The following is a 25,418-nucleotide window of genomic DNA, read 5'->3' on the forward strand; positions in this document are numbered from 1 at the left end:
ACGAATTCTTGCTCCGCTATTGATACATCTCTTGATGATATACATGGTTATGAATACGTTTAGATATCTGATTGATCGATTGAATGATGAATTAAATAAATGATAAAACAAACTCGACTAACTTAAATCTGTGATGGCTTCTTGTGATGGTTTGGTGGTTTGCGTAATTAACTAATGACTGGCTTCTCGCATTTTGCCTCCTACTAGACTAGACGATGGGAAAGTCATGCAAATTTTCTTTCTCGGCGTTTCTTTTGCTTTCTAGGGGTATACATGTATACGCGCATGGCTGTGCTAGTCGATTCGTAGCTACCTACTCCATCCGTGCCGTCCGTTTCCGAGCGAGCCGTTTCGCTTCCCAACTACATTCTTTGCCTCCTAATCCTAGATTCCCCGCGCTCGCTCTCATTCCTTTGGACACAACCCATCCTAAAAACACTTTCGCTTCCTGAGCTCAGTTTGCTCAAACGGAGATGTCTTAGCGCCTCTGTCTGACGGCATACCGCCCAGCGTCTGCATCGCAGATGTGCATCTTACCCACTCCTTCCCGCACACAGACCCTCAAATGAGATGAGGCGCTCAAGGAGACCTGATCGGGCGAAGGGGCTTTATTAAGTAAGCGCGGACGTTCTTAGACCCTGTATTTGGCAGATTTAATCTACTCCCAACACCTCCCCCGCTCAGACGGACGGATTACCACACATATTTTTGGAATGCATCTGCGGATCTGACCGCGCCACAGGAGCATGACGTTCAGGTACTTTCGGTGTCCGTTTATACTCAGGATATTGTCGTTTTGGTTCGGAAAGCGAATGCTAAATATTTGTAGTTTTCGTCGCTATCTATAAGATAATGGTTGGTCATGAATTACTTTGAAGAGTGGGTAGAAGCGATTCGGATACGTATTGGTCTTTAGCAATGGCGTTTGTAATAGACTTACGCCGGCAAAGATGTGATTTGTAAAGAGAGCTGTTCTGTATAGAGTTAGCCTGCGCTGTGTTTGGTTATCGTGGCTTCCATACTACTTGCTTTAGGCTAGAAGGGTTATCTGCGGCCTGGCAGCTAATTACTCTTCCCTTACGACGGAGAAAAGTAAACAAACAGCCGAGGAGCCAGAACATAGATGATTAATCGTATAAGAGCTAACATCGAGAAAAGCGCCGGAGATGGAGGCACTATGAGTAGTGGTCTTCAAGTTCTATCTATCAGAATATATCAATTTCTCTACCTACATATATAGAAAGAAAGGCTTCGTTGCGTATTAGTGCATCTCTGGCTACAGCTAGCATTTTAGCTGGATCAGAGCAAAACGAAAATGAAACCTTTGTTCCAATAGCGTAGACACCCCTTTTGCTACTTGACAAATACTTGAATCTATGTTTTTCTCGTTTGCTTGTGCAAGATTTCGTGAGAAGGAGGCTATATGCCAATGTAAGGCGCCTATCTACCTCTTCCCCTTTCAAGGATATGGATTTAAGAGACTATGGCTGTGGACCGAACTTCACTCAGCCAGCTCGACATTCGATCAATGATGAAGAATTAATTGTATGTACATCCAAGCTGATTACACAATGCTCAACCACCCCGGGCAGTCCTGGGTTCTTCTCTTCTTCAACTTCTTCAGATTGCCATACATCTTTTCCCACGTCTGGTGTGAAACCAAGAACCCTTCAAACGCTCCAACGCGCCGATACAGCGAGCCCATTCCGTTCGGCTCGACCAAAATAATACCAGCTAAATGATACCCTTCCGACACCATCTTAGAACCCAGGAACAGAAGTACCGGCCGAAGTAGCATTCTAGGGGAATCAGGCGTATCTCGAACCTGGGATTCTGGTAGGGCTTTCAAATCATCTAGATAGGTGCGTAGGGCGTCGGAATATGAAATCCAGTCTGTTACTGGCTCGGCACCGCCGTAGTACTTGGCCGAGTGCTCGTACCTGATGCTCGGCAAGGTTCTCATGACACCGAATATTTTGAGCGGTTGTTTTTGCATAGCTCGAGGGTGCTGAGTATCTTCAATAGTGAGGCTACACGTGGTCACTATTTCAGGTAAGCTCTCGTACCCGTGTAAGAATTCTACTCTGCCGTCGACAGATGCCCACGTCCAGGATGGAGCACGGTACTGCGATTGTCGATTGTACGTGGTCCCTAATTGTGTACGTTTCCCGCGGTGTACCCACATGAGTTGCTGCGGTAGTTCGCTGAGCCAGAGGCCAGCTAGATATGTGTCTTTACAAGAATTTTGGGCCATCTGCGCGAGACCAGAGAGAGCAGGTAGCTTGTCAGTGATGTAGGTTAGATTCCTTTGCGTGAAGTGCTCCACAATCGTTTTCCATTCTGTGAGCATCCACTGTGGACTATCTTTTTGCAGTCGTTTGACGGTTGCACTTTCAACGCCAGGATTTGATGTCTCCATTATGCAAAACCCTTGATGTCCTAGCTTGGGAGCAGTCTCATGATGAAGTGACTGGTGGCACATCCAACGCAGACCCGCAGTTCCATAGCTCAAGATACGATTCGACAAAAGCCTCTCTTGAAGTGTCCATGCTCTTGTATTTAACGGCTCTAGATGAGGCAGAAGATGAGGAGGTTCCGGACCAACTAGTATCTTCACAGGATATTTGGGGCTTCGTTGGAGTGCGCAAGGTTGCACTGGTTCTATTTTTCGCTGATGAAACAACCCTTCGTTCGCATGAGCACCATGAGCAGCGGAGAGCGTAAGACATGCACCTTGGTAAATATGGTGCATGTTGGTCGATTCTTTTTGCCAGTCCGAATATGCAGCATCATCGTGGCCCTGAAGGATACAAAAAGCATCAGCCCATAGATATTGGACTCCTAGTTCCCGGGTTACGATGATTGCATCCTGGATAGTTTTCGGTATTGTCTCCCACGGAATTGACGTCATAAAATCCCCTATATTCGAGCTGGTTGTTGTGAGAAACGTACTTCGACCCCAGCAATAGCTCAGAGCAACGTATCTCGTACTCTCGGGGTCTGGAAGATATTGTTGGCTGGTGATGACAAGTCTCGGAAGCATTGAGCTATCCCCTACGTCGATGAGGCGTGTGGGTAATTTCTTCGCACCACTCTGGCAAGCGCTTCCATGGTTTTGTAGGCAATTATCAAGCCACTGCTTCGCAAGAGAGAAGCATGCTGCGGATTGGGAGTTCTCTAGAAGTGGTCGGTACTTGAAATTCGCCTCGTTCACACTACCTAGCCCAGATCAGAGTGAAGTCTCAGCAGCGAATTAAATCCACTTACCGCGTTCACTATAGATCGTCAAACGCCCTCTTCGTATATCGTACCTCGAATCCGGAGGTCCAACATGCCATGGCTCGTCATAGCCTCGAGGACCCCAGCCAAATCCTGACACGGTTCTGCTCGAAACGATTACATCAATGCATTGCAATTTGGCGTATGTGTGCTTTGGTGGTGGATTTAAAAACAGATGGACCTCGTCCTCTGAGTTGTTTCGGAGGTAGGTCTTGTCGAATCTCAGGGACCATAATAGGAGGGCACAGAGAGAGCACGGGCCGATATTCTTATCCTCTTGATTGAGTAGATAAGAAACTAGGGAGTGTAGGTAGCCATCCTCGAAATCATCCAGCGTAAGTGCTTTGCACTTCGCGCAAAGATGCTGGTGATCCATCATTGAAGGATATTCAAGATGATAATCTTAATGTCAGGAACTATTTCAAGGATAAGAAGGTATTATGAGTGGGTGCAATCTCAGACAATTAATTTTTGGAGGTGTGCCTGAAGAATGGATTGTGCTTTCATTATGACATATGGTAGATCCTTTCGCAGGCTGAGGCTGAACGGGCATGATACTCAGCCCCGCTCGGTGGCTTGGCGATGACCCATGGCTTCAATACCAATCGTAGGAGAGCGGTGCGACGAGTGGAAAATATTCTTAGTGAAGCATTGCTCAAGTACGGAGGCGAAGTTGAAGTGTTGGGAAGCGATGTGTGAAAGGATGGAAGAGGGGCGAAGAGCAGAGAGTGAGGATCCAACACTGGGTCGCAATTTGTAATGAGACCCATCACCAGGCAGAATCACAACACTATGAAGTCAGATCAGTCATGTACTTGAGACAAAGAAAATATGTCCTTTCATTCATTTACACACTTCATCTTAGCTATCCAAAAGGACCAAGAATTTTTGAATCACCATATGCCACCCCAAGGGGCATATTCCAATTGTTCCCTTCAAAACTCCGCGGCCCGCTCAAAGGGCCTTATCGCTTAGCGCATCCGAGAAGGGTCGGATCTATGAAACGAACCCAACACATAAACTTAACAAAGGGAATCCGAGACCACAAGCAGCCGCACAAAGCCTCCCTTCACCCTCCACCCCTATGTACTTTCGAGTAGAAGAACGACCCGCGCAAGGTGCATTGTGTCTTCTATGTCGCCTATAACGCGTATGTGAACCAAGATATTCATGTATCCAATTCCATCCAATTCCATCCAATTGAAAAGAAAGATCAAAGATTCTTAAGAATAAGTGGTAGGAGAGATACACGGGAGAGAGTGTAGTTTGTGGGGTTGATGAGGTAAAAGGAGTCGGATCGGGTACTAGAGACTACTGACTAGGACATTACTTAAACCAACTCTTCTACGTTTCAATCCAAGTAGAGGACATCAACAGACATTAACCTCCACAAGTGGGAGCATCGATGACAAAGAGGAAAGAGGGAAGAGCAAGGAGATCAAGTGAGCGTTGATATAAGGGATAAGAGAAGTAAACTGAAAAGAGAAGTGAGGGTTGTATGGTGGGTTCCTCGCAACTAGGAATATATTGGGAGAGAAAGATAAGAGTTCGTAATGTTGGTCCGCTTTCTTGGAAGTGGTCTCAGTTCAAGGCAGCGTGTGCTATGTGTTGGTGGCACCGCTGCCAACCATCTCCCTGGTCAACGACGGACCGAGCGGTTGAAGGATCAAATCCTTCGCGCGCCTTTGGGAGATTAGGGTTGTGCCATGGTAGCTATCTCGACAATACGAGCGGGACAGTTCGCTTTGCGCAGGGATTGGACACGATCGTTTCAATACGTCGTCCTTCGAGGCATCTCGGTGGGTAGACGAGACATATGCTGGCGTTGGTTCTCCCAGTGAGCCTCTCCTGTGGGAGAGGAAGCTAGAAAGTAAAGTGTGGTCGAAACCAATCATAAGACATCCCAGATATTTCTGACGATGGGGCTGCTCCCTGTTTGTACTGGACTTCGAGGGTCTTCATCGATCACCCTTGGCGGCGTCCATTGAAGTGTCTCCTTCCATTCAGAACCGCCCTGGCCATCCTTGATCGTCTCGTTGGACGATGCTGGGCTTGTGTCATCAGTGGTTGCCTTTAGATCCATGTGGAATGGATTCCTCGTGAATTCTTCTGCACGTGGTGACATCAACGCATCGAGGTCATCAGCCGCCTGTGGCAGGTGCGGCGACCGTGGTGGCAGTAGAGCCTCCATCTCAGTCTGCAACTTGTGGAGTCTTCTCTGCTCGCGCATGTTCGGTGACGAGAAGCGAGTTCGGATGGCGGTCTGTTTCGAAGGTGTGGAAAGGAGCGCTTGCTGGGAAGTCGAAGGAGCAAAAGGGACATTCTCCTCGGTGGGTTTAAATCCGGGTGTGTGAGGCTCTAGTAGACGAGCAGATTGAGATTCCGGTGAAGTACTCAAGCTGTCAATTCGGCCAGAACTTGAGATCTTCGAATTCTCGAGATTTGCAAGTGGAGTTGGCGCGAAAATAGTTGGCTGCATTTGCGCTGCAGTGCTGTTTAATGAAGCAAATCCATTGAATGCTTCGGGTTGTGGTAGATGGGATGGCGGAAGTATCGCTTGAAACGAAGGGCGTCGGGTTTCAGATTCGACTTGCGGTGGCAGTGTCAGGTCTGCGTTCTCAAAAGGATTTCTAGGGAATCCGAATTGCCTAGGCGAAGTCAACCCAAATGGATCAACATCTGCCAATCTTGGTTTTAGCGGTGTCATGTGGAACTCAGTAGCCCTTGGCGAAGTCATTTCGACATCCAGTGTATCGTTCGAAGGAGTGAATATATCCTTTGGGAACCCGGTCGCTGCAGGCGAAGTAAGATTAAAGTGCTGTGATGACTGATTGCTTGACCCCAATGGTTGCGGTCGCTCAGAATCGAAGCCTGTAGCGCGAGGAGATAGAAGGCTGTATGATTCATCGATCTCGCCTTGGTGCAGACCAGTCATATGGAACTCGGTGGATCTTGGAGACATTGGCATATTCTCATCATGAGATTCTGGTGATCTTGGAAGCGTGTGAGAGTTTAGGGGGTTGACCTGTGTCCATGGGCCAGTGTTGAATTCCGTTTTCCTTGGAGACAGCAATGGGGATACGTTTGCGTGATTGTTAGGAACAAGCGGGTGAATATTGAAATTCGAGGCCATTGGAGACCTTAGAGTATCGAAATCATCCAGTCTCAACGGTGCCGTATGAAAGTCCTCCGACTTGGGCGATGTGGCTGCACCAAATCCCTCATGTTGCATCTGCTCCCTGAACGGTAATTGACGTGAGAAATTGGGAACTGGGAGGGGTTGGAGATTTACGTGTGGCTCTTGGTGAATAGACTGCTCGTTCATGTTTGCATCCATTATGCCAGGTGATTGATCATTATTGGTGATTGAAAGAACGGGTACAACCTGGCCTTTTGGGTCCACATAAGGTGTAGCAGAGGTGGTGGGCGAGGACTTTGGCGATAAATCAAAATGTGTCTGACTAGAGGCCCACGAGCGGCGGTATCCAGGAGAGAAGAAGACACCAGATGGTGCAGACAATGGGCCAGGCGATATCGATATCATATTTCCGGTACTTGCCCGTTGCATGTTCAAGTCGGTGTCTGGTGGTAGGGGTGCTGTACGTGGTGTTCTTGAGCCAGCGGATACTTCCATGTCGAAGGGAGAGTGCCTGTTCGCCCCCGAAGAGACCGTAGTTGGCAGGCCAGCGGACCTCCTCGGGAGGTTCAGGCCATAAACTTGGTTGTGGAACGCCCTGTCTCCATTTGCTCGAAGGAGGCCATTCCTAAACTCTTGGAGCTGCATGATGAGATTCATGTTTGGTCCTATCCATTTGCTCCGTTTCTTTACAGAATCGTACGCTTCTTGAACGCTAATACCTGGATTCTTGTACAACCCATAGGCGACAATCAAACTCGCCGAGCGACTAACACCGCACTGGCAATGGACAAGGACACGCTTTCCTTGCTGTACTCTGTCATCAATAAGCTTTACTAGCTTAAAGAGGTCCGGCACAATGTCAGTGTTGTGTTCCCAAGGCATATGAATATACTCCGGAATCTGCAGAGTTGTTCCGTTCACGGTTTTCATGGTTGGCTTGGTAGTCTCCAAGATAGGAGTAGCCTTCGGTGTAGTAGGAGAGCTGCTCTGTGTATCGACTGACGATGCCTTGGTCCGTTCGGGTATTGCAGCAAAATCCACAGTCTCTGGAGGAGGTCCATCAACGCGCCTTGCATCCAAGTCCTTCTGTAATTCCTCGGCTGAGGCTGTGAAAGGATTCTTGACCTCGCTGGCAACATTTATGATCACATCGTAAGTCGCTGCCTGCTCTGCTGTGGGCTCGAAATATAAATATACACCGGATTCGTATATACATATTGGCCCATTCGGATAAGCGGCGGGTTTCTCTTCGCGAGACTGGGGAATGTCGAAATTTGGTTCCTGGTCCTCCTCCTCCATCTCTATGGGCACTTCGGCAAAACCGTGGGGATTGGTTTTGATGGGGCGAAGAATGGGGAGTTGCATCCCGCCACCTGGAGCTACACTGGGAGAACATAACGGAAGCGAAGGCGAAGACTGGAAATGGCGCAACGCTGGACGATTGAGGGCAGGAGTGGAAGGGATAACGAGCCGCATGGGCTTACTATCGCTGCCAGGAGTTTGGATTGTTAAGCTCAAATTGCTAGGCCGTCGCTTCGGTGGGGTTGGCGGCTTAATGAATGAGGGAGATGTTGGGGCGGAAGTGTTCTTTTCTTTTTTGGCGAGAACGGGTAGAGGTGCAGATGGGTTCGAACGGAGGTTGCCCAATGAGCTTGCCGTATTGATTCCGAGGTTCTTCAGATTCCTCGGCTTTTTTGCAGGCGTCATGGGCCTTTGCAGTTCGAAGAAGGCATTTTGCGAAGGTTCCGCCACGGCGTTGTCCGTTCTTCGAGACCGGAAATCGGGTACAAATGAGGACGAAGCAACCTTGGCAATGGGCGATTCTGGTGAAGGTCCCGGGGAGGGGTCTGTTACAGAGGATGAGTCCATGGTCGAAATAGTTGTGGTAGGTGAGGAATCGGACGACTCAGATGCTAATGTCGATGTACTGTCGCGGTGTACGTGGAAGGTGGAAAAGGGTACGTTCGACGGACTCGATCCACTAATAATGTTCCCGCTAGAAGCAGGCCGTGCTACGGCGTGGCCATGAGGGCCAGTGCTAGTTTGCTCCGAGAAATCCTTTACCCCAGTGTTGTTTACTTCCTCTCCGAAGACCGACATGAAGGACGGCATAGGCACAAATGTTCTCGAGCTGGCCTGTACGGGCATGCTGGGTCTGCGAGGTCGGGTGGGTCGTTGTGTTGGTCCCGACCTGGGGGAGCGATTGCCTGGGTTACCAGTCCAAAACGACGGCTGCCGTGGGGAGGGTGGGCGAGAAGGCCGTTGCGTGAAACTATGTTCAAACTTTTTGGCAGAAAAAGAAGAATTAGGTACTAAATCGGGAGCAAAAGCCCTCTTGAGAGTGGGACTGTCAGCCTTTTGGACGATTGTTGCGGTCGCCATGTCAGCGAGGTGGGGTGGGTTCGACGGGAGGGTTAGAGAGGAGGGACAGAGGGGACGAGTGGTGCAAACTGCTTGCTGCGGCGCGGCTTTGAGAGGTCGAGGAGGGACGGGCAAAGATGGGCAGGTTAATTGTGGACGAAGAGTGGTGAGTCGACAGCAGTATGCCCCAATGTTTTCACAGAGGCATGTCGAAACAGTGCAGAGCGCAGGCGGGTAGAGAGGTGGAAGGAGTGTGGGAGACTGAGGCACAGGAAGAGGACTGGCGACGCACCGACTTGTCAACAGCAGCGGCTGTCAAACTACCTGTTGGTTACTTGAAACGAGATACCAGATCTCGACTAAGCGCCAGAGAGAGCGACTGGCCAGGCGATGCGCCTGTTCCTGGATGGCAGCGCAGAGGAAGAAAAGCCGAGAAGGGACGAATATGCAGGTGTTGTAATTTTTTTTAAAGGCGAGAGAGTCGAAGGATGGTGTGGGCGCTCGAAGGTAGGGACGGGGTAAGAAGAGACCGGGTCGCGACACCTGGGATTGACGGCACAGGCAGGTGATGACCGACTGCGGGAGAGAGCCGGTCTGTCGCAGGCGTTTTTACCGCCGTGGTCGGGGGGAGGGTGGTGAGGAGTCGAGCGGCGGCGCTTTGGGTCGAGGTTGAAGTGCAGAGGGCACGAGAGGCATTGAGGGTCAGTGGTCGACGCCAGAGCGAAGGCCTTCTGGCGGCGGCTACCTGGGACAAGGCCAATGGGAGCGCGGGCGTGAGTGGCTGGGCTATTTTAAGCAGCGAGCGAACCGTGGAGGGCGACAAGGGGCCGGCAGTGGTCCTGCAGCGCAATTCACTAAACACAGTGCGCCGCCCGCCTGAAGTTAACGTACCACGGCGACGAGAGGTCCAGCCCGAGGACTCGATGGATTATTTTATTCACAACGCCGAATGCCCTCGGCGGGCCGTTCTGGGTCGCGCTGTCCATGTCGTCGCTGGTCGCTGGTCGCAGCTGGCCCCTCCCCCCCCCCAAAGTGCCAGACAAAGTGGCGACCGCGTCCGCGGCTATTTTTAGCGCCACCTATGCCTCTCGGCGGCAACACGACGCGAATTATTCTCCTAATCAACGAGCGCCAAGCGGCAGCCTTATACACCGAAGCCCTAGTCTAGCTCAAACCTCCACAGCATCCGGATCGTCCGCCCGCTCTCGAGGCCACCAGAATTTGAGAAACACCGTCCGACGAGCGCTAGCACTGTGGTCGCTCAGCCTTGCGTCAGAACTCCGATTTCGCCGAAACTGCTCTACACAGCACGATACACGTCGCCTGCCTGTCTCCTGTCTCCTGCTGTACACTTGCTTCTCCGGTGCGTCGGAGTCTTAGGTGTCTGACTCCCGTTCGATATGTCACGGCAGGTAGAGAACAAAGACGAACTTGAAACATGAGGCTGCCTAGACGACCGCCCAGGCCACTGGTTGGCGAGGAGATGCGACAGTAACGCATTTCGTTGTCTTGAACATCAGAGTTTCAAGTCACGTAACTAGGAGCAGTGTCAGATCGAGTGACAGTTTCTCGATCATGGTTTGTCAACCATCCTTTAAAATCTTCACATGCGTTGCATGCGTTCCAAATCTCTACTTGTCCTCTTTGTTTGCCAAGGTAGCGCTCTAGTACTTTGGGAGAGTTAAGTTCCCCGGTCGTTTAGTCCAAGTGTCGAAACAAACCTGATACCTTCCGAATACGGAAAGTGTCAACTATCAACTCTACGTCAACAACAATGCGCTGGGTGAAAGCGTTCAGCACTAGGCAACCGGGATGGTGACATACAGTCGGTCTAGAGGAGGTTTCATGCTCATCGCCAGGCTGATGGAACCGGCTTCAGACGGTGTGGCTTGGAGGTTGAGACTGGTCAGCCTTTGGAATGAGTATGAGCAGAGGTCAGCAGACCTATGGCGAGATTTGGAAGGAGGTCGAGGAGTGATGTTAGACTGCGATCTTATGGGAAGAATGATTTACATGACACTTCCAGTCTCGCGGTCGCAGGTAGAGGTCACATGTTGCTCTCCGAGACGATACTTCGCCTTCAGAATATCTTCCTAGCGAAGTATGGGATTTACAATAGTGCACCGAGTACTCAATAACTCAAAACCTGAGCCATATACCTCAGGGAAATATGCCAACACTCAAAACCAAGGGTTGAAACCCACACTTCGATACCTGAAATTTATTAACCTCCTGAAGGACCTGATTTTAATTAGCACAACTTCTACTTAATACTTCGCACTCGAAGGGCCATGTTTCAATAGAGGCATAACCAAGAGTCCACACCGCTACCGTTCATTTAATGGTGCCTGCGTCCTCAAACGCTCTCAAACAAGCTAGCGTTCATGCGTGCTTATGTACTCACCTCTAGTTAAGCGAGGCAAAACTCTTGGCGAGCCCACCGCGATATCGAATTTGCCGGCTAGAGGAACTTCAACCTCACGATTTGCGTTCTACAAATCACAACCACAGCAGTAAGTAATTACAATACTTCCCCCAACTACATATAGATACTGACTTTATATCTCTCAGACTCGAGTCAAAATGAGTCGCCCAACAGTCACAGTGATTAGCCCAGAGGGAGGAGCCTCGAAGAACACCCTCCCTATCCCCAGCGTGTTCAAGGTACGCATTCCCCTCGCAAACTGCCTTCGAAGGCTTTTCCAATTTCTCTGTGCGATCTCATTTGGTGGGCAAATGACGGTCATGGATAGATTTGGGGATGGAGACATTCTACCAACCTCCCCAACAGCTCTGACAACGTTACGATTTGCGATTTGAGGATGGCAATATCTGCGCCTGTCTGATTGCTTTCACTCTCAATATTTTGCCTACACTTTGGCTCTTCTCACGGGAGTTTTGTTGTTTATTTACTTCTGATTCTGCCCATCAAATTCTGTTTGCATTCCACTTTTCTTCATCACTCGCTTCATCGGACTGTGCTATCCTTGAACATTCTCTGCATTCCAGAAAGTCTAAGCACTAATTCCAAATTCAGAGCCCCATTCGTCCTGATATCGTCCATGCCGTCCACACCGGTATGAACAAGAACCGCCGACAGCCCTATGCCGTGTAAGTTTCGCCCGGCACACTCCAACTTGGCACTTCTAACTATATGTCCAGCTCCGAGAAGGCAGGTCACCAGACTTCTGCCGAGTCTTGGGGAACAGGCCGTGCTGTTGCCCGTATCCCGCGTGTCTCTGGAGGAGGAACTCATCGTGCTGGTCAAGCTGCTTTTGGTAACCAGTGCCGGTCCGGTCGCATGTTCGCACCAACCAAGGTCTGGCGAAAGTGGCATCAGAAGATCAACCTCAGCCAGAAGCGTTTCGCTACCGCCTCCGCCCTCGCCGCTTCCTCCAGCGCTGCCCTCTTGATGGCGCGTGGTCACAACGTCTCTACTGTTCCGGAAGTGCCCCTAGTTGTGTCTTCGACTGCCTTCGCCGACGGTGCTATTGCTAAGACCTCTGCTGCCATCGCCCTCCTGAAAGCTGTCGGAGCTGCTGCCGACATCGAGAAGGTCAAGAACTCCAAGAAGATGCGCGCTGGAAAGGGTAAGCTGCGCGGTCGCCGCCACACGCAGCGCCGCGGCCCTCTGGTTGTTTACAACCCTGATGAGGATGGAAAGGAGCTTGTTCTTGCTTTCCGCAACATATCAGGCGTCGAGACATCCTCTGTCTACTCCCTCAATCTCCTTCAGCTTGCTCCTGGAGGTCACCTCGGCCGATTCATCGTTTGGACTTCATCCGCATTCGCCGCGCTCGATAAGATCTATGGCTCAACAACTGAACCATCCGCACTGAAGAAGGACTTCCTCCTCCCATCAGCCATCATGAAGCAGCCCGACCTCAGCAAACTCATTAACTCGTCTGAAGTCCAAAGCATCCTCCGACCGGTTCGCGGCGGTGCGGTGACGAAGCGTGCTTTCACTCAAAAGAAGAACCCGCTCAAGAACTACCAGGTGCAGCTCCGTCTCAACCCGTATGCGGCTGCATTCTCGAAGAACAAGTTGGGTCAGCAGAAGATCAAGGTTGGGAAGCCGCAGGTGTCAGGTGAGGCGTTCGAGGAGCTCCTACATGAGAACTAAGGGGCCTGGTCTGGTTTCCATCTTCTTCACAGTTCTAGGACTTCTAAAGCGATGGTGGCTTTCCGAATAGCTGCCGCGGCTTGAATGTTCAGCGAGAGAAATTCTCATTATACCATGCAAATAAGTTCCGAGCCGTTGTGAGGCTATGAATACAGTGAATGGCTTAGTTACCATGAACTGCAAGGTCGCTCCAATCGCATAAAGTCTTTCCCCGAATTCTCCATGCATATGTCCGTATTCCATGGTCCCATTTAACTCTCCAGCTCGTCAGCCTATCATACAATTCGGCATAATTTAGATCAAAAATCAAACGCCACACATTACCCCAGATCTTCATGCAACATTAACTTTCACCTCCGCCCCCTCTCCCAAGCTCAACCCCAAACAACTTCAACATCGCCTCCCTCTTAAACATCCCTGCACAATCTACTGCATTTGGCTGACCTAAACTTATATCCGCACCCCCCTCATACAACACCCTCACTACATCATCCCAGCCTTTAAACACAGCTCCGGCAATGGGACTCTGTCCTCGCCCGTTCAAAACATTGGGGTCGGAACCGGCTTCCAGAAGCGCTTTTGTGGTAGAGGCATGCCCGTGGTAGGCAGCTAACATGAGTAGTGTGTCGCCGGAAGCATTTGTGAGGTTGCGTGGTACGCCGGCGGAGAGATAGGCTTGGAGGGTATCTGTGGAGCCGTTACGGGCCAGGTCGAATAGTTTCGCCGCCAGATCGAGAGCGGCAGGTGGGAGGTCGGATGGAGATTGGGGCGGTTGTGGCGGTAGTGTGTTTGTGGTGGAGGGGTTTGCTCCGTTGGTTTGGGGTGGGACACTCATTTTCGCAGTTTGGAATAGTTAGGCTTTAGGGTGGATGGTCCTACATTGGCCTACAAGGAGAGGAATGTGTTATAGGAGAGAAGCATGAATCGAGATCGAGGTGATTAGTCGGAATTATGGATGGATGATGGTAAATTGGTGATGACATAATGCAAGGGTGCGAAGGTAGCACGGACCATGCGGCGTTTTGGTGTGCCACTATTACGAACAATGAACTTGACCTAGTCTACTTCACTACGAACCACCCTTGCGATTTCCTCTCTCGCCATGACCTAGGCATCTCTCCCATCTTCTAACACAATATCAGACCCCAAAGTCGCGCCACAATATACCACGGCGCGCGTCGTCCTTCGGCTAGATCTCCATCCCCAGATCATGGCCTCTCCACCACACGTCCCCACGCTCAACATCCCCCGAAAACGGCCCTCAGTCTCTAGTGTCGGCTCTGCAAACAAAAAGCGCAAGCCCTCCAACCTCCGAAACTCCTTCGCACCCGAGACCGAGCTTGGCGGCTCACCACTCCGCTTCTCGCGCTCGCCATCAGTCGACAGTGTTGCTACAACTTCAGTCGTTAATGGCGGAGGAGGGGGACGCAAGAAAGGCAGAGGGAGAGGTGGCGATGGAGGGAGTGCTACTGGGAGTATGAGAGGCGGGAAAGGTGGGAGCGAAGGCAGGAGCATGACCGGTGCGATGGGAGAAGTAGGGGATAGGGGGGATGAGGGTGAGGACGATGATGATGACGAGGAGGGCGAGGGCATGGATGCTGTACTTGAAGGTGGAATAGGGACTGAGGCGGCGAGGAAGCAGGAAAAGGAGAATGAGCGGTACATACTCCCCCCACCAACATCTCCACCAAACACCCTCGTGATTACAAGGCCCCCTGCTAATGAATCACAGTATCCTCATGGAAGCCATGTCAGAAAACCAATCCAACCGTTATGCCATCTACCGCCGCATCAAACTTAAAAAAGAAATCGTCCGCAAAATCACTAACCAAACCCTCTCTCAATCCGTCCCGCAACCCGTCATCATCACCGTGGGTTCCTACACTAAATCCTTCATCGGCGAGCTCATCGACCGCGCACTCACTGTCCGCGATGAATGGGCCGCCTCCCGCACCCACCTCCCAAACCCCAATATCCCACTCCCCGTCTTGCAGAATGCGCTGAATGCTCCGAAGGGATATAAGCCGGACGCGAAACCGAGTCTGCAGGATTTCCAGGCCGCGGGCGTCTGGCAGGGGAGTGTGGGGAAGGAGGAGAGTTTTTGGAAGGAGGTTGCGAATGATACGGGGTTGAGTGAGCGGCTGCAGATGAGGGATAAGGGGCCGCTGACTCCTGCACATTTGAGGGAGGCGTTGAGGAGGTACAAAAGGGATAGGGATGGTGGGGGAGCGGGCGTGGCGGGCATGAGTTTGGAGGGCGTAGAGAGGGCCAGGGCGAGGTTGGGGGGTAGGAAACTGTTTAGATGAGAAGGAGTGGCTACATTGGAGACGAGGTGATGATTTCTTTGGTTGAGGCGTCTCTTGGTGGATAGCTACGTGGATTGATTTCTCGAGCTAGGATGTATGCATCCATAGCGTGGAGTTTTTTGGGAGGCGGTTATCTGGGCATGCAATTGGCATCATGTCTTTTCCAGAGTCGGAATGAGAACTCTGACTTTTTCCGCTTGGAATACGGGTCCGTATAGATGGCCGTCTTTAAATAGAGACGAAAGAGGGGCATGTCTAACTAATTCTAAGCATGTATAAAACATCCTCCATTGCATGTAGCAGTCTTGCACACTAATCCACCCAATTTTGATTCCCATATATGATGTGCTTTGTCTGGATGGGCGCCACGCAAAGCCATGCCTGCTCGATCTTCAACCCCTTTTCATCGCATTTTAATCCCTTCGCTGAAACTCCGATCTCATTGATAAGTATTCCGATTCTTAGAAGGGAGGAAGTGTTAGGACTGGCATCGGTGAATTTTTCGAACGTCTGAAATATAGTGCTGATTAGTGTTTTGTAGGGCGAACTCCTTGCTCAGGTAAGCATCAAGCTCTCCAGCGATATCTCTCTCTCCTTAATCATCGTCCTCCTCAACCCTCGCCCTTTTCGAAGCCCTTCCTTCCGGCTCCTGGATCCCATACCGCTTACTCCTCGCTGCAGCTGCAGCCACAGCTCCAGCTCCGGCTCCACCCTTCCCACCAGTCGCTTCTCGGATCAACTCATCGATATTAAACGGATCATCTGTATCCTTTTCGAACTGGACCGGGCCCTCTCTCGCCTGTACTATATTAGTTTCCACATCATTTCTAGCCCATGCATATGGACATGGATGGCGAGATCTTACCTCCGCCAACTCCGCGCCTTTAAACCCCTCCTTCGCCTTCCCAAGAACCTCAAACTTACTACTCTTCGTAATCTTTTCATACGTCTCTCCATCGTCTTCACCACCCTCATCCTGTTGCACGCTCGGACGATAAATGCTCGAAATGGCGTCCTGGGCTGCGAACAGCGGCTTATCGTAATGCTGGTCCTCATTGAATCCAGCATCGAATCCAGACGTTTGATTAAACAGTCGGGAATCGTACATGGATTCGCCGGACTGTGTAGGCTTTGCGAGACCCAGCGCGACTTTTTCAGAGATATCGCGGTTCTGTTCACGTGCCATCATTTGGATGCGGCGTTCGGTGCCCATCCGCGATTGGCGCAGTTCGCGTTGGTGTTCTTGTCGGCGTTCGCGTCGGACTTCTTCGCGCTTTCGAGCAGAGTCTTCTTCATCGGAGCCGGATGTATCAGAGCCGGAGGAACTGGCACTAGAGCGCCGAGTGGAGGATCTTCGACGGCCGGCGTTTGCGCGCTCGTCGCGGGCTTTTTGGGCAAGAGCGCGGAGATGTTCTTCGCGTTGCAGTTTCTCTTTTTCAGCGAGCTTTTGCTGCATTAGAGCGCGCTGTTTGACTTCTTCGCGGGCGTGGCGGTCCGCGACGAAGAGGGCCTCGGAGAATTGGGCGAATTTATCGCTGATGGTATTATCTTGGAGGCCACGGCCGTCAGCGGCGAGACGCTTATCGAGGGGCACAGTGTAGCCTTTCGGGTTCTTCCAGTTTGAGATGGGGGGTGGAATTTTCCACATTTCTTGGTCTTCCGCGGTCAGTTTACGCGGCGGAGAGTGTAGGACAGGAGGCGGAGGAGACGGTGGTCCTCGTGGAATGCGCTTGTGCTTGAATTTTGGTGGTTCCATGGGATCAAGTTGTCGGTGTTGGATTTTGAGAATTCGTGTCTTGCCCTGCGCCTCTCCCATCTGAGCCGTGGGCGTGTATCGAACGAAGGTAGGCTCCTCTTTCGATCGACCCTTGACCATCTTCGGCCGTTGAGCAGCAGTCTGTCCCGCAACAAGTGCTTGCAGTGCTGCTGCCGTCCTCTCCTTCGTCGCCTCCACCAACTCCTGGCTTGGACGCTCTAAGTCCAATTCCCCAGCATTCGCTTGTTGCCGTAGCGGGATCAGATCCTTGAAGCTCGCCTGCACAATCCTCGAATCGCCGTGGCCCCTCTTTGCAATCTCATCCCACTTCGTCTTCCCCTCGCCATCCACCTTCATCGCCAACGCGTTCGACGTGCCAGATGTTCCCTTCCGCCCCATGTCAAGCGGGTACTGCGCAACATGGACTTCTGGGAACGCACCGCCATCTCCGTAATCTTCCGCGGACCGAGGGCGCCATCGTTGTCGTTGGCCGTATGGTGGTGGACCCTTCTGCCTAGTTGCGAGTCGGGTGTCGGGGGTGAGTGTGCGCTCGCCGCCCTTGAGCTCTTCTTCTTCACCTGTGTATTTCGGCCTTGGGAGGGCTGCGGAGAGGGAGGTGACGGACATAGTTGGCATAGTAGGCAGTCAGTGTGGTTATCCGTATCCGAAAGATAAGAATCGGAGTGAGCAGCCCATGGAACGAGTTTCTGTAGGGGTAGATGTGAAAGTGATATAATGAGGTTGGAGTCGAAACTTTAGGCCAAGCCGATGCCTTCGGCGATACATTCAACCGTCTCCCGAAGTCGCTTGGCAACACCCGCGCATCACGTGACTTTCAGTCATCCGAATTTGGCACACTGAAACACGGCCAGTAACGGTCGAGCTGCCGCTTGGAAATTGTCACCGTGCTCTAATTAGTCTCCCGCGTGGCTGCCATGTTGCTGCGATGATCTCCGCCCACAAGGGGCTCCACTGTGAAATTGCATGGTGAACTTGCGCCGGACACTTTCACTCCCGAGATCCTCATCAATCCTCATCAATCTACGGAGTATTGCTCCCAGCTACACTGTTCTCTGCTAAGGGTTTCAGTCACTGGCCGGCTATTTATTGCAGCAAACAAATGCAACTGCAGTCAAGTGACTCGAGTCCTGGGGCCTCGTCGATGCAGGCTGGGCTTGTGATCACCCTGCATGCGTTTCATTGGTCCCTTTCTAGATTCGGACGGAAAAACCAGAGACTCGTCACCGCAATGGCTCGCGTCGAGAGCCTTTCGAAGCTGAATCGCCAAAGAAGATTGAGCACTGAGAAACCGCAGAACCGAAAGTCAATTCGTGAGAGCTAAGGTAGTTTCATGTTAGGTACAGACAGGATTACCTGGAAGGGGATTAGGGAGCGAATCTCAATCAAATCGTCCGCCATCTCGTAAGACCAAACAGAGCACTGAATCGTGGCCCTGGACAGCCAATTGGGGTGTACAAATGGCCACGAATCCCAAAGTCAGACGGAAGTTGACGTCAAGGAAGGACTGTTGGCTTAAATATGCTTTTCTCGGACCATAACTCACCCACAAAATCATAACTCGGAACGATGCCTTTCTAGGCGCATGGGTTCGGTAGGAACAAAAGTTTGTCTGGACAGGCGCAGGCGTTCGAGTACGTCAACCCCAGACTCGAGACACAGCGAACATTGGGTTTAAGGCAACCTTGCAAGCCAGCTGCACGTCACCAGATTGCCCCTTCTGGCAACGACAATAACGCGGCAATGCCCTGCTTTTAATACGGGATTGTGATGTGATGCTCGTGCAGTTGTTCCGCCGGCACTAGCCCGTCGACGGTTTGTGGAATAGCCTCTTATCCGCGCTCCTGGCATCGCGAGCGGACCACTACGGACCTTACGATTCCTGCTGGAGCGGGCCGGCAAAGGGTCTCAGTTCGTGAAACGGCGAACACTGCGACAGCCATGCTGCTCATTATTACTTTACTCAGAGTTGCCTGACAAAGCTGGGTCGGTCCTTGCAAGTGCGCTCCCGCGGGTCCAGGTACAATACCTCCATTATGCCAACCCACAATCGCAAGCCGTCCGGTGGACGACAACAGCAACAACAACAACAACAACAACAACAACAGCAACCACAACACCATTCCAAGCACGCATCACAGACCACATCTCCCGCGAAGCACCAGCGCACAAACACCGCGCCGGCGGCCCCCAGCTTATTGCGACTTCCCTCGACCAGCAGCAGCACCGCCGCGTCTGCGTCTCCACGCCGTCGGCGAGCGACGAACCCCTCCACACCCAGCAACCTGACACCGAGCCAAGTTTCAACGTCGTCCGCGACCTCGAACTCTTACTTTTCCCCACAGCCCACCGCGCCTGGCAAGGAACCCCGCTCGCCAGCATCCAGACGACCGCCCGCGTCCTTCTCCGGCCATGGCATAGACACCTCGCGTGGCCCGCCCATCGCCCTCATCACTCGCGGCTCTGCAGACATCGTGCGCCGATCGCAGAAACCGCCCCCCGACTTCGCATTTGCACAGCAGCAGCTCCTGCAGTTCGGCTTAGTCTCACCAGGTGGCACTTCATACAACTCGGGAGGGAACAGAGGACGCAAGGACGCACCCGGAGACTCAGCTGAATCTCCACAAATACAAACACAAACACCAAATCTGTCGCGCGAAAATTCCTCGAGGACGTCACGACGCGATCGGAACATGGCAAGCTCGGTGGAAGACTCGTCCGAGTACGACTCCGGCCTGCGCAGCCAGTCTGAAGACTTACACGGGACGCACTTTCAGCCTCCTAGCTCGGGCACGGATGGGGAGCACGGCGAGGACCTTTTCTTGAATATTGCAGAGGACAGTCCCCCAAAAGAGAGCGCGAGCTCGCAGATCGACAGACGAAGGGTGAGTTCATTGTTTTTTATTTTACTTCACTGGAGCATGTATTCAGCTGCTGCCCCACTCTCTAGAGCGCATCCGGACATCGGAGACAGGTGTCAAATTCCCTTTTCTATCTGCGTTTCGTTGTCGCCAAGAGCATCAGTCCAGCTAACCCACCCAAGTCCCGCATAGCACGCGCAAGCAATCGACAGTCGTTTCCGGGGTCTCTCTCCTCGCCAGCTCAATCCCACTCAATAACACCGAATGCCCACAGATTATCTTCGGTCGACTCCAAGTCTGCAACGCAATACCGGCGGACATCGCACCTGCCCTCTCCTACTCTCGGCGCCAGAGGGCAGCGAGAGCAATCACCTCTCTCCCCCGCTAACGTGCTGGACACCCCGCGAACCCGCCACCTCAATCTCTCGCCTCAGGCATCATTTTCTAGGTCGAAGGACCAGGAGCCTGCTTCACATCAATTTCTGTCCCATTACGGAAAGAGGCGCCCGTCATATCCCGATGCCATTCAAACTCCACCGAGCCGGACCCAGGCGTATCGACCTTCGAACCTATACTACTCCTCCTCGCGTGACAATGAAGAGACAGTTCATATCGACACACCCGAAGCCACCAATCAAGCGTACTCCCGTGCTAATGACACAGAGTCTCTTGATTCGACCGGTCCTCCCGCGTCGGTGTGGGATGAATTGGATGACCTAAAGTCCAGGATTCGAAAAATCGAAATGGGAGGCAAGATACCCTCGACCTCTGCCGCTGTGGTGTCAAATGCCTCTGGGGAGCGACCGAGAACTGCTAACACCTCTGTAACCACTGTGTCATCATCTCCAAAGCATTATCGAAAAACTAGTGGTTCGCCATCTGAGTCCACGGTTGGAGCTAATGGACCAACCAAAGTTCACCCGATCCTGAAAGATGCCCTTGCCAAGGCCAAGCAACACCTTTCGCCTTCAGTCTATCGTGCACTTGAAGCAACAGCATCCGAGGCTTTGGAATTGGCAGAGTTAACCGGCAGCGCAGGCCCGCAAGGTACCCTCTATTCTGCAAGCTCGATCATAAACGGCGCCTCGGTACCAGATCGACAGGTTCGCCGCAAGGCTGACAGTATTTGTCGCAGCCTAACGGAGCTTTGCATTGCGCTGTGCGAGATGAAACCTGGTATTGCGAGCCCGGCTATCAGATCTGCAACGGCAGCAAACTCACGGCGCCCGAGCGTCCAAATCAACGGCGAGTCTCCGCAGATACATTCGAGTATTGAACCAGAAAGCAACGTGTTGCCTCGTTCTAGTCCTAGCAGGGCGCTTAGCCGAATCGAAGCTCGGAGGAGCAGCTTGCTTGGACTCAATGGCAGCCCGCGGGATTCCAGTCAAGAGCCACCGACTCCATCACAGTCGCATATTCCATCCCGGTTAGCACGTGCGGGTACCAGTTTACATCGAACCCGCCGTACTGTTGATGATGAAGATGAAGACCCCACTCTCCGAGCACCATCTCGGGCAATGACTGATTTCCGGGACCTCCGTCCAGCAAATAAGCCCGCGAACCGATTCACTAGGGAGTACACTTCTCGAGAACCGATGCCAGAGCTGCAACCGTCACCCTCGATTCAACAGACGTCGTCGCTTCGCCGACCAACTGTGACAGGCATAACGAACGAGAATAATCATCTCCTTTTTCGCGACAACAACCGACGGTACTTGGACAGACAGAGTTCTCCTGCTTATGAGAAGCAGATATCAACTGACGTTAGGAGCAGGACCCTGCCGTACAACTCGAAGAGGTCGTCAATGCCAGCCTCGGGTCTTGGTCGGACTGGAAGCCTGAACAGGCGTCTTCGGAGTAACGGTGCTGGAGAGTGAGCTGTGGGGAAGATAAAAGTTATACCCCGTTTAGGGACGATTGTAATGATATACCCAACCTCCTTCTGAAACACAGCAACGATTATCTCGACTCAAAGAAGAACACTCGAATGGCTTGGTAGCCCTTGAACTGCCTGAGCCAATTACACGCGCCCATCGAGGGCCGCTTCTACATTTGCAACTTCAACGACATTTTCAAGCGCAGCTGATAGGTCGTCTTTTGTATCTATCAACCTTTTCTGGTACAAGGTCTTGCAAGGTTACGCATATTGGGGATTGTTGAAACCATGCGATTTCATGGTTTTTAGAACAAAGCATTCGCAGGTTATGAGCCTACCTAGCATGAGTATCGGCGTGATAGCGTTAGCATCAGCTGCCACGAATTTGGACGTGGCCTTTTTGGGAGGTTCCTCGGGATATGTTTTACTCTAGTGTATGCCATCAATACAAATGCAAGACTCCGCGTCTCCCTTTGGCTGCGGAGGCTTAATATCCTTTTACCGTAGTCTTTAAGGGTAATTATGTCGTCGCGAATTTAATGTTGTCTAATAGGGTTGCTCTGATGACACTTTCAGCACCTCTTGCTTACTTGTCAAGCTGCTATCGCGTGGATGTTCCTCTCCAGGAAACAATTCTGCGGCTAGCAATAGGAAAGCACCTTCGGTGCGATTATTAACGAATGCATTCCTCGGTTATCCAATCTTTTACCAAGACAGTGACGAAGGTCGAGCTAATGGCATATATCTCTGGGTTGCTTCTCTGCTCAGTCATCAATCTTCTTCTCATCGCTATGTCACCTCTCAGTATCATATCGAAAGATGGTCTGTCTGTAGTATTAAGTATCAGCTTTAATGATGAAGATGAAGCAAGCAAAACATAATTGCTAGACTTGCAAAGGTGTGTCGAAATGCCAAGATATGCAACGCCATAGCTCACAGAGATATAGGACGCAAGGTAGGCAGTGACCGAGCCCTTCCGACTTGCGCAAACTGCAGAAGATCCAATCGGTGCTGTCAATGCTACTCTCTGAAACTTTCCTGGTCGGACAAGGACGATGGTAGAAGAAAGCAGAAGAAGTACGAAGCGGCGCCAACTAATATGCTTCGAACTATGTGCGAAACAATGGCCGTTTCTCCTTTCTGAATATAGCGTTCAATGATGTTAGAGGGGAAAAGGTCAATGTTCTAGACATGATCAACGACGATCATATTAATTTCAACAGCCTTGCAATCCCGGCTCCTGTCTCATCGATAACCAGGATCCAGGATGGGGATGGCATGCTGTTGTCATTCTGTATGCACCCCACACATGCAACTGCCCCTTACAGTTAGGAGCCTCTAGCATCCACAGATGGGTCAGTATTGGGTCGCATGATCACGGCGATTAACGACAATACCAATGGGTTTCGGCTGAGCTTAATACCCATGGCCTTGTCATCTTCTGACTCATCTTCTGGAAGCCTCTTGCAGGCCACGCTAGCCCGATCTTCCTTCCATATGGGAAAGCCAGAGGAGGCTCTTCAACGCAAAGTTGTACCTATCAAGTCCCTCTTTGAGTCTTTTTGGAGCGGGACAGCTTCAAAACTTGCCTACCTCGCAGCCACTATGATGCTGTGCGTCTATTGTGTGAGTCTATCTATTGTGTGAGTCTATCAACTAACGCTGTTCTTCACTGTTTTCTCGCGATTCACTAACATGCCGTTGAAGGTATTTGATCCCTCTAATTCGACCTAGGATGTTCACCTACAAGATGCGAAAATAATAGATCACAGAGTGCTTAGCCGAGCACAAGCCATATTTATCGTGCCTCAAGTTCCTTGCTCCTTGGTTGGCCATCATGATACTTTCAGCGCTTATAGCTATTCCTCCGCTGCAAGATCTCTGATTCTTCCGAGCCCAGGACAGCTGAAGCCCATTCTTATTCTTCCAGAAGGTGACGATGAGGGTAGGAAGGTTTGTAATCTAAAAAGATATGCATACTTTCACAACGTTAAGTTACTAATTTCACTTCAGATTGTCGGGCTGATTGAGTGTTCTACTAAGCTTTTGTACCTCATTTCCTGCATTTATCAAATTAGAGATACATGGGAGCCCCTAGCATGTTACCTGCAGAACCTCAATCAAGAAGTGCACAAATTTGCGAATCTCGTTCGACCGCGTCTTCAAAGATTAAACCAAGAAGTTCGTATTAATGCAGACCAGCTGACAGGCACTACCGAACATGCACGTATCACGTTGACTTCCGAATTGTATCGAACCGCTTCGCTTCTTTATCTTCACCAGGTGGTTCCAGATCAACTTAGGTCAGACAGCAAAGCCCGTGGGCTGGTCAGTGATGGATTAGGACTGGTAGATCGAATGGAAGTTTTCACCAGTCCGTGGCCGATGTTCTTGCTGGCGAGCAATGTCTGCACAGATGTCGAACGACGTCAGGCACTGGCCATTTTGAATACCGTGGATTAGAAACACTAGATTAGAAATATTATAAAAGGTCTTGTACAATCCGTCCGGAAATAGCAAGATCTCGCCGCATCCGGTTGATTGGCGGGCTTTGATTGATACCGAGTCTTTCGTGTCGTCATTTATTTGACTACCCACTGTGGGAGCTCACCTTGCCCTAACACCCGTTGGCATTGCTCCCCCAGGGGGTTGAATAGGTTTACACCCAGTAGAACGGACCCCTACTTCATAGAAGTTACATGCTTCGCTGTGACTGGATTGACCAGTGAACTCAGTAGATCTGGCCTGGCGTAAAGACCCACTATGTTGATAAACTGCGAAGGGCGTTATAACATAGTTCGGATATGAATACTCAATGAGGCCCCGCATACCGCTTTCGGATAATCGATGTCGCTAAGGTCTACATCTGCATTCAAGATAGCTTCCTCTTCACGGCCAACAGGCTCGCACAAAGGCTTGCAAGCAGGGCTAAATATCAGAGATAACCCAACTCTGGGCTGTCGATCCACTCCGTTAGAAAACCTTGCGAAGTAATTACATGGGAATACGCACCGTTTTTGTAACATGATTACCAAGCAGATTGTTTTTCTCCAAGTTTAGTTCCGTGATGATCTGGCTTGCGACGAGAACAAATGTTTGTCCCTCTATAGCCATGAACTAGCTAGCGCAGTAACTAACCTCTCCTGTCTCGTGGTACAGCCATGGCTGCTTCTCTGGGTCAGGCACCTCGAATTTGGCGAGCCAGCTCTACATAGATCTGGACACGTTGGCTGTATTCGTAGTACTGGAGGAGGCTGCGATTACCATGTCAGTGCCAAGTAATATCGCCCAGTTCAAGGAAGTCAACCTAGAATGTCTCTATCCGGCGGCCCCCTTCGAAAGCACACCTTCAATTACCAAGAATTGTAGTAGAACGTTGCAGAATCGCGAGATTTCGAAGAAACGCTTACGGTTGAAGATGCTCCCAGCAGTCCGGTCCTCTCTATAAAACCCAATCCTAAGATGAAAGAGGCCACAGCACATGTCGACCTCTACGCCCTTGAGGGTATCTACCAGCCATTTTAAGCCTCGTTTGTGGAGACTAAAAATAGTTAGTATAGCTTTTGCGATCCCGAAGTAGAAGAAATTGGTCAGCTTCTGGGTAGGCTAGACTAGCATTGCTGGGTGGCTGACACTACAGAGGGGTTTTACGCAGGTATTTTCCTCACAGTTAAATCTCAGATCTTCTCCATAGCCAGC

The 25,418-nt window shown here is 51.1% G+C and overlaps 9 protein-coding genes across 9 annotated transcripts; 4 read left to right on the top strand and 5 right to left on the bottom strand.

Annotated features, from left to right (window-relative positions):
• Window positions 1-1,066: 1,066 nt before the first annotated feature.
• BDR25DRAFT_321483 (HET-domain-containing protein) lies at window positions 1,067-3,655 on the bottom strand (the record flags this gene model as incomplete). Its single annotated transcript, XM_033691969.1, has 3 exons — window positions 1,067-1,175; window positions 1,746-3,219; window positions 3,268-3,655. The coding sequence occupies 3 exons, from the start codon at window positions 3,653-3,655 to the stop codon at window positions 1,067-1,069; spliced, it is 1,971 nt and encodes a 656-aa protein (XP_033553791.1).
• A 1,515-nt stretch (window positions 3,656-5,170) lies between these two features.
• BDR25DRAFT_208789 (uncharacterized protein) lies at window positions 5,171-8,287 on the bottom strand (the record flags this gene model as incomplete). Its single annotated transcript, XM_033684586.1, has 1 exon — window positions 5,171-8,287. The coding sequence occupies one exon, from the start codon at window positions 8,285-8,287 to the stop codon at window positions 5,171-5,173; it is 3,117 nt and encodes a 1,038-aa protein (XP_033553792.1).
• Window positions 8,288-11,245: 2,958 nt separating this feature from the next.
• On the top strand, window positions 11,246-13,185 carry BDR25DRAFT_300064 (uncharacterized protein). The gene is made up of 4 exons (XM_033689290.1): window positions 11,246-11,292; window positions 11,351-11,443; window positions 11,817-11,890; window positions 11,942-13,185. The coding sequence occupies exons 2-4, from the start codon at window positions 11,363-11,365 to the stop codon at window positions 12,900-12,902; spliced, it is 1,116 nt and encodes a 371-aa protein (XP_033553793.1). The 5' UTR covers window positions 11,246-11,292; window positions 11,351-11,362; the 3' UTR covers window positions 12,903-13,185.
• BDR25DRAFT_300065 (ankyrin) lies at window positions 12,996-13,845 on the bottom strand. The gene has a single exon (XM_033689291.1). The coding sequence runs from the start codon at window positions 13,735-13,737 to the stop codon at window positions 13,246-13,248; it is 492 nt and encodes a 163-aa protein (XP_033553794.1). The 5' UTR covers window positions 13,738-13,845; the 3' UTR covers window positions 12,996-13,245.
• A 126-nt stretch (window positions 13,846-13,971) lies between these two features.
• Window positions 13,972-15,485, top strand: BDR25DRAFT_339043 (uncharacterized protein). Its single transcript, XM_033693342.1, has 2 exons — window positions 13,972-14,561; window positions 14,635-15,485. Exons 1-2 carry the CDS (start codon window positions 14,113-14,115, stop codon window positions 15,206-15,208), a joined length of 1,023 nt encoding a protein of 340 aa, XP_033553795.1. The 5' UTR covers window positions 13,972-14,112; the 3' UTR covers window positions 15,209-15,485.
• BDR25DRAFT_339044 (pre-mRNA-processing protein 45) lies at window positions 15,460-17,675 on the bottom strand. Its single transcript, XM_033693343.1, has 2 exons — window positions 16,074-17,675; window positions 15,460-16,007 (listed from the first exon to the last, which is right to left on the bottom strand). Exons 1-2 carry the CDS (start codon window positions 17,598-17,600, stop codon window positions 15,804-15,806), a joined length of 1,731 nt encoding a protein of 576 aa, XP_033553796.1. The 5' UTR covers window positions 17,601-17,675; the 3' UTR covers window positions 15,460-15,803.
• Window positions 17,676-18,856: 1,181 nt separating this feature from the next.
• On the top strand, window positions 18,857-21,889 carry BDR25DRAFT_42526 (uncharacterized protein). The gene is made up of 2 exons (XM_033698552.1): window positions 18,857-19,867; window positions 20,026-21,889. The coding sequence occupies exons 1-2, from the start codon at window positions 19,019-19,021 to the stop codon at window positions 21,718-21,720; spliced, it is 2,544 nt and encodes an 847-aa protein (XP_033553797.1). The 5' UTR covers window positions 18,857-19,018; the 3' UTR covers window positions 21,721-21,889.
• A 1,843-nt stretch (window positions 21,890-23,732) lies between these two features.
• Window positions 23,733-24,182, top strand: BDR25DRAFT_208023 (uncharacterized protein; the record flags this gene model as incomplete). Its single annotated transcript, XM_033684551.1, has 1 exon — window positions 23,733-24,182. A coding segment is annotated over one exon (450 nt), but the record flags the coding sequence as incomplete, so codon positions are not given.
• A 323-nt stretch (window positions 24,183-24,505) lies between these two features.
• BDR25DRAFT_348867 (uncharacterized protein) lies at window positions 24,506-24,833 on the bottom strand (the record flags this gene model as incomplete). The annotated part of the gene is made up of 2 exons (XM_033694482.1): window positions 24,506-24,676; window positions 24,732-24,833. The coding sequence occupies 2 exons, from the start codon at window positions 24,831-24,833 to the stop codon at window positions 24,506-24,508; spliced, it is 273 nt and encodes a 90-aa protein (XP_033553799.1).
• Window positions 24,834-25,418: the final 585 nt, after the last annotated feature.

This window comes from Lindgomyces ingoldianus (assembly GCF_010093535.1).
Source record: "Lindgomyces ingoldianus strain ATCC 200398 unplaced genomic scaffold BDR25scaffold_2, whole genome shotgun sequence".
In the NCBI taxonomy this organism is placed as follows: domain Eukaryota; kingdom Fungi; phylum Ascomycota; class Dothideomycetes; order Pleosporales; family Lindgomycetaceae; genus Lindgomyces; species Lindgomyces ingoldianus.

Bases quoted from the DNA above. Each gene is read 5' to 3' on its own strand.
- BDR25DRAFT_300064 (XM_033689290.1), top strand. From the start codon at position 11,363: ATGAGTCGCCCAACAGTCACAGTGATTAGCCCAGAGGGAGGAGCCTCG. The intron at 11,444-11,816 runs GTACGCATTCCC...TTCCAAATTCAG, and splicing joins CTATCCCCAGCGTGTTCAAG to AGCCCCATTCGTCCTGATAT. The intron at 11,891-11,941 runs GTAAGTTTCGCC...CTATATGTCCAG, and splicing joins CGCCGACAGCCCTATGCCGT to CTCCGAGAAGGCAGGTCACC.
- BDR25DRAFT_300065 (XM_033689291.1), bottom strand. From the start codon at position 13,737: ATGAGTGTCCCACCCCAAACCAACGGAGCAAACCCCTCCACCACAAAC.
- BDR25DRAFT_339043 (XM_033693342.1), top strand. From the start codon at position 14,113: ATGGCCTCTCCACCACACGTCCCCACGCTCAACATCCCCCGAAAACGG. The intron at 14,562-14,634 runs GTACATACTCCC...AATGAATCACAG, and splicing joins CAGGAAAAGGAGAATGAGCG to TATCCTCATGGAAGCCATGT.
- BDR25DRAFT_339044 (XM_033693343.1), bottom strand. From the start codon at position 17,600: ATGCCAACTATGTCCGTCACCTCCCTCTCCGCAGCCCTCCCAAGGCCG. The intron at 16,008-16,073 runs GTAAGATCTCGC...AATATAGTACAG, and splicing joins AAGGCGCGGAGTTGGCGGAG to GCGAGAGAGGGCCCGGTCCA.
- BDR25DRAFT_42526 (XM_033698552.1), top strand. From the start codon at position 19,019: ATGCCAACCCACAATCGCAAGCCGTCCGGTGGACGACAACAGCAACAA. The intron at 19,868-20,025 runs GTGAGTTCATTG...AACCCACCCAAG, and splicing joins CGCAGATCGACAGACGAAGG to TCCCGCATAGCACGCGCAAG.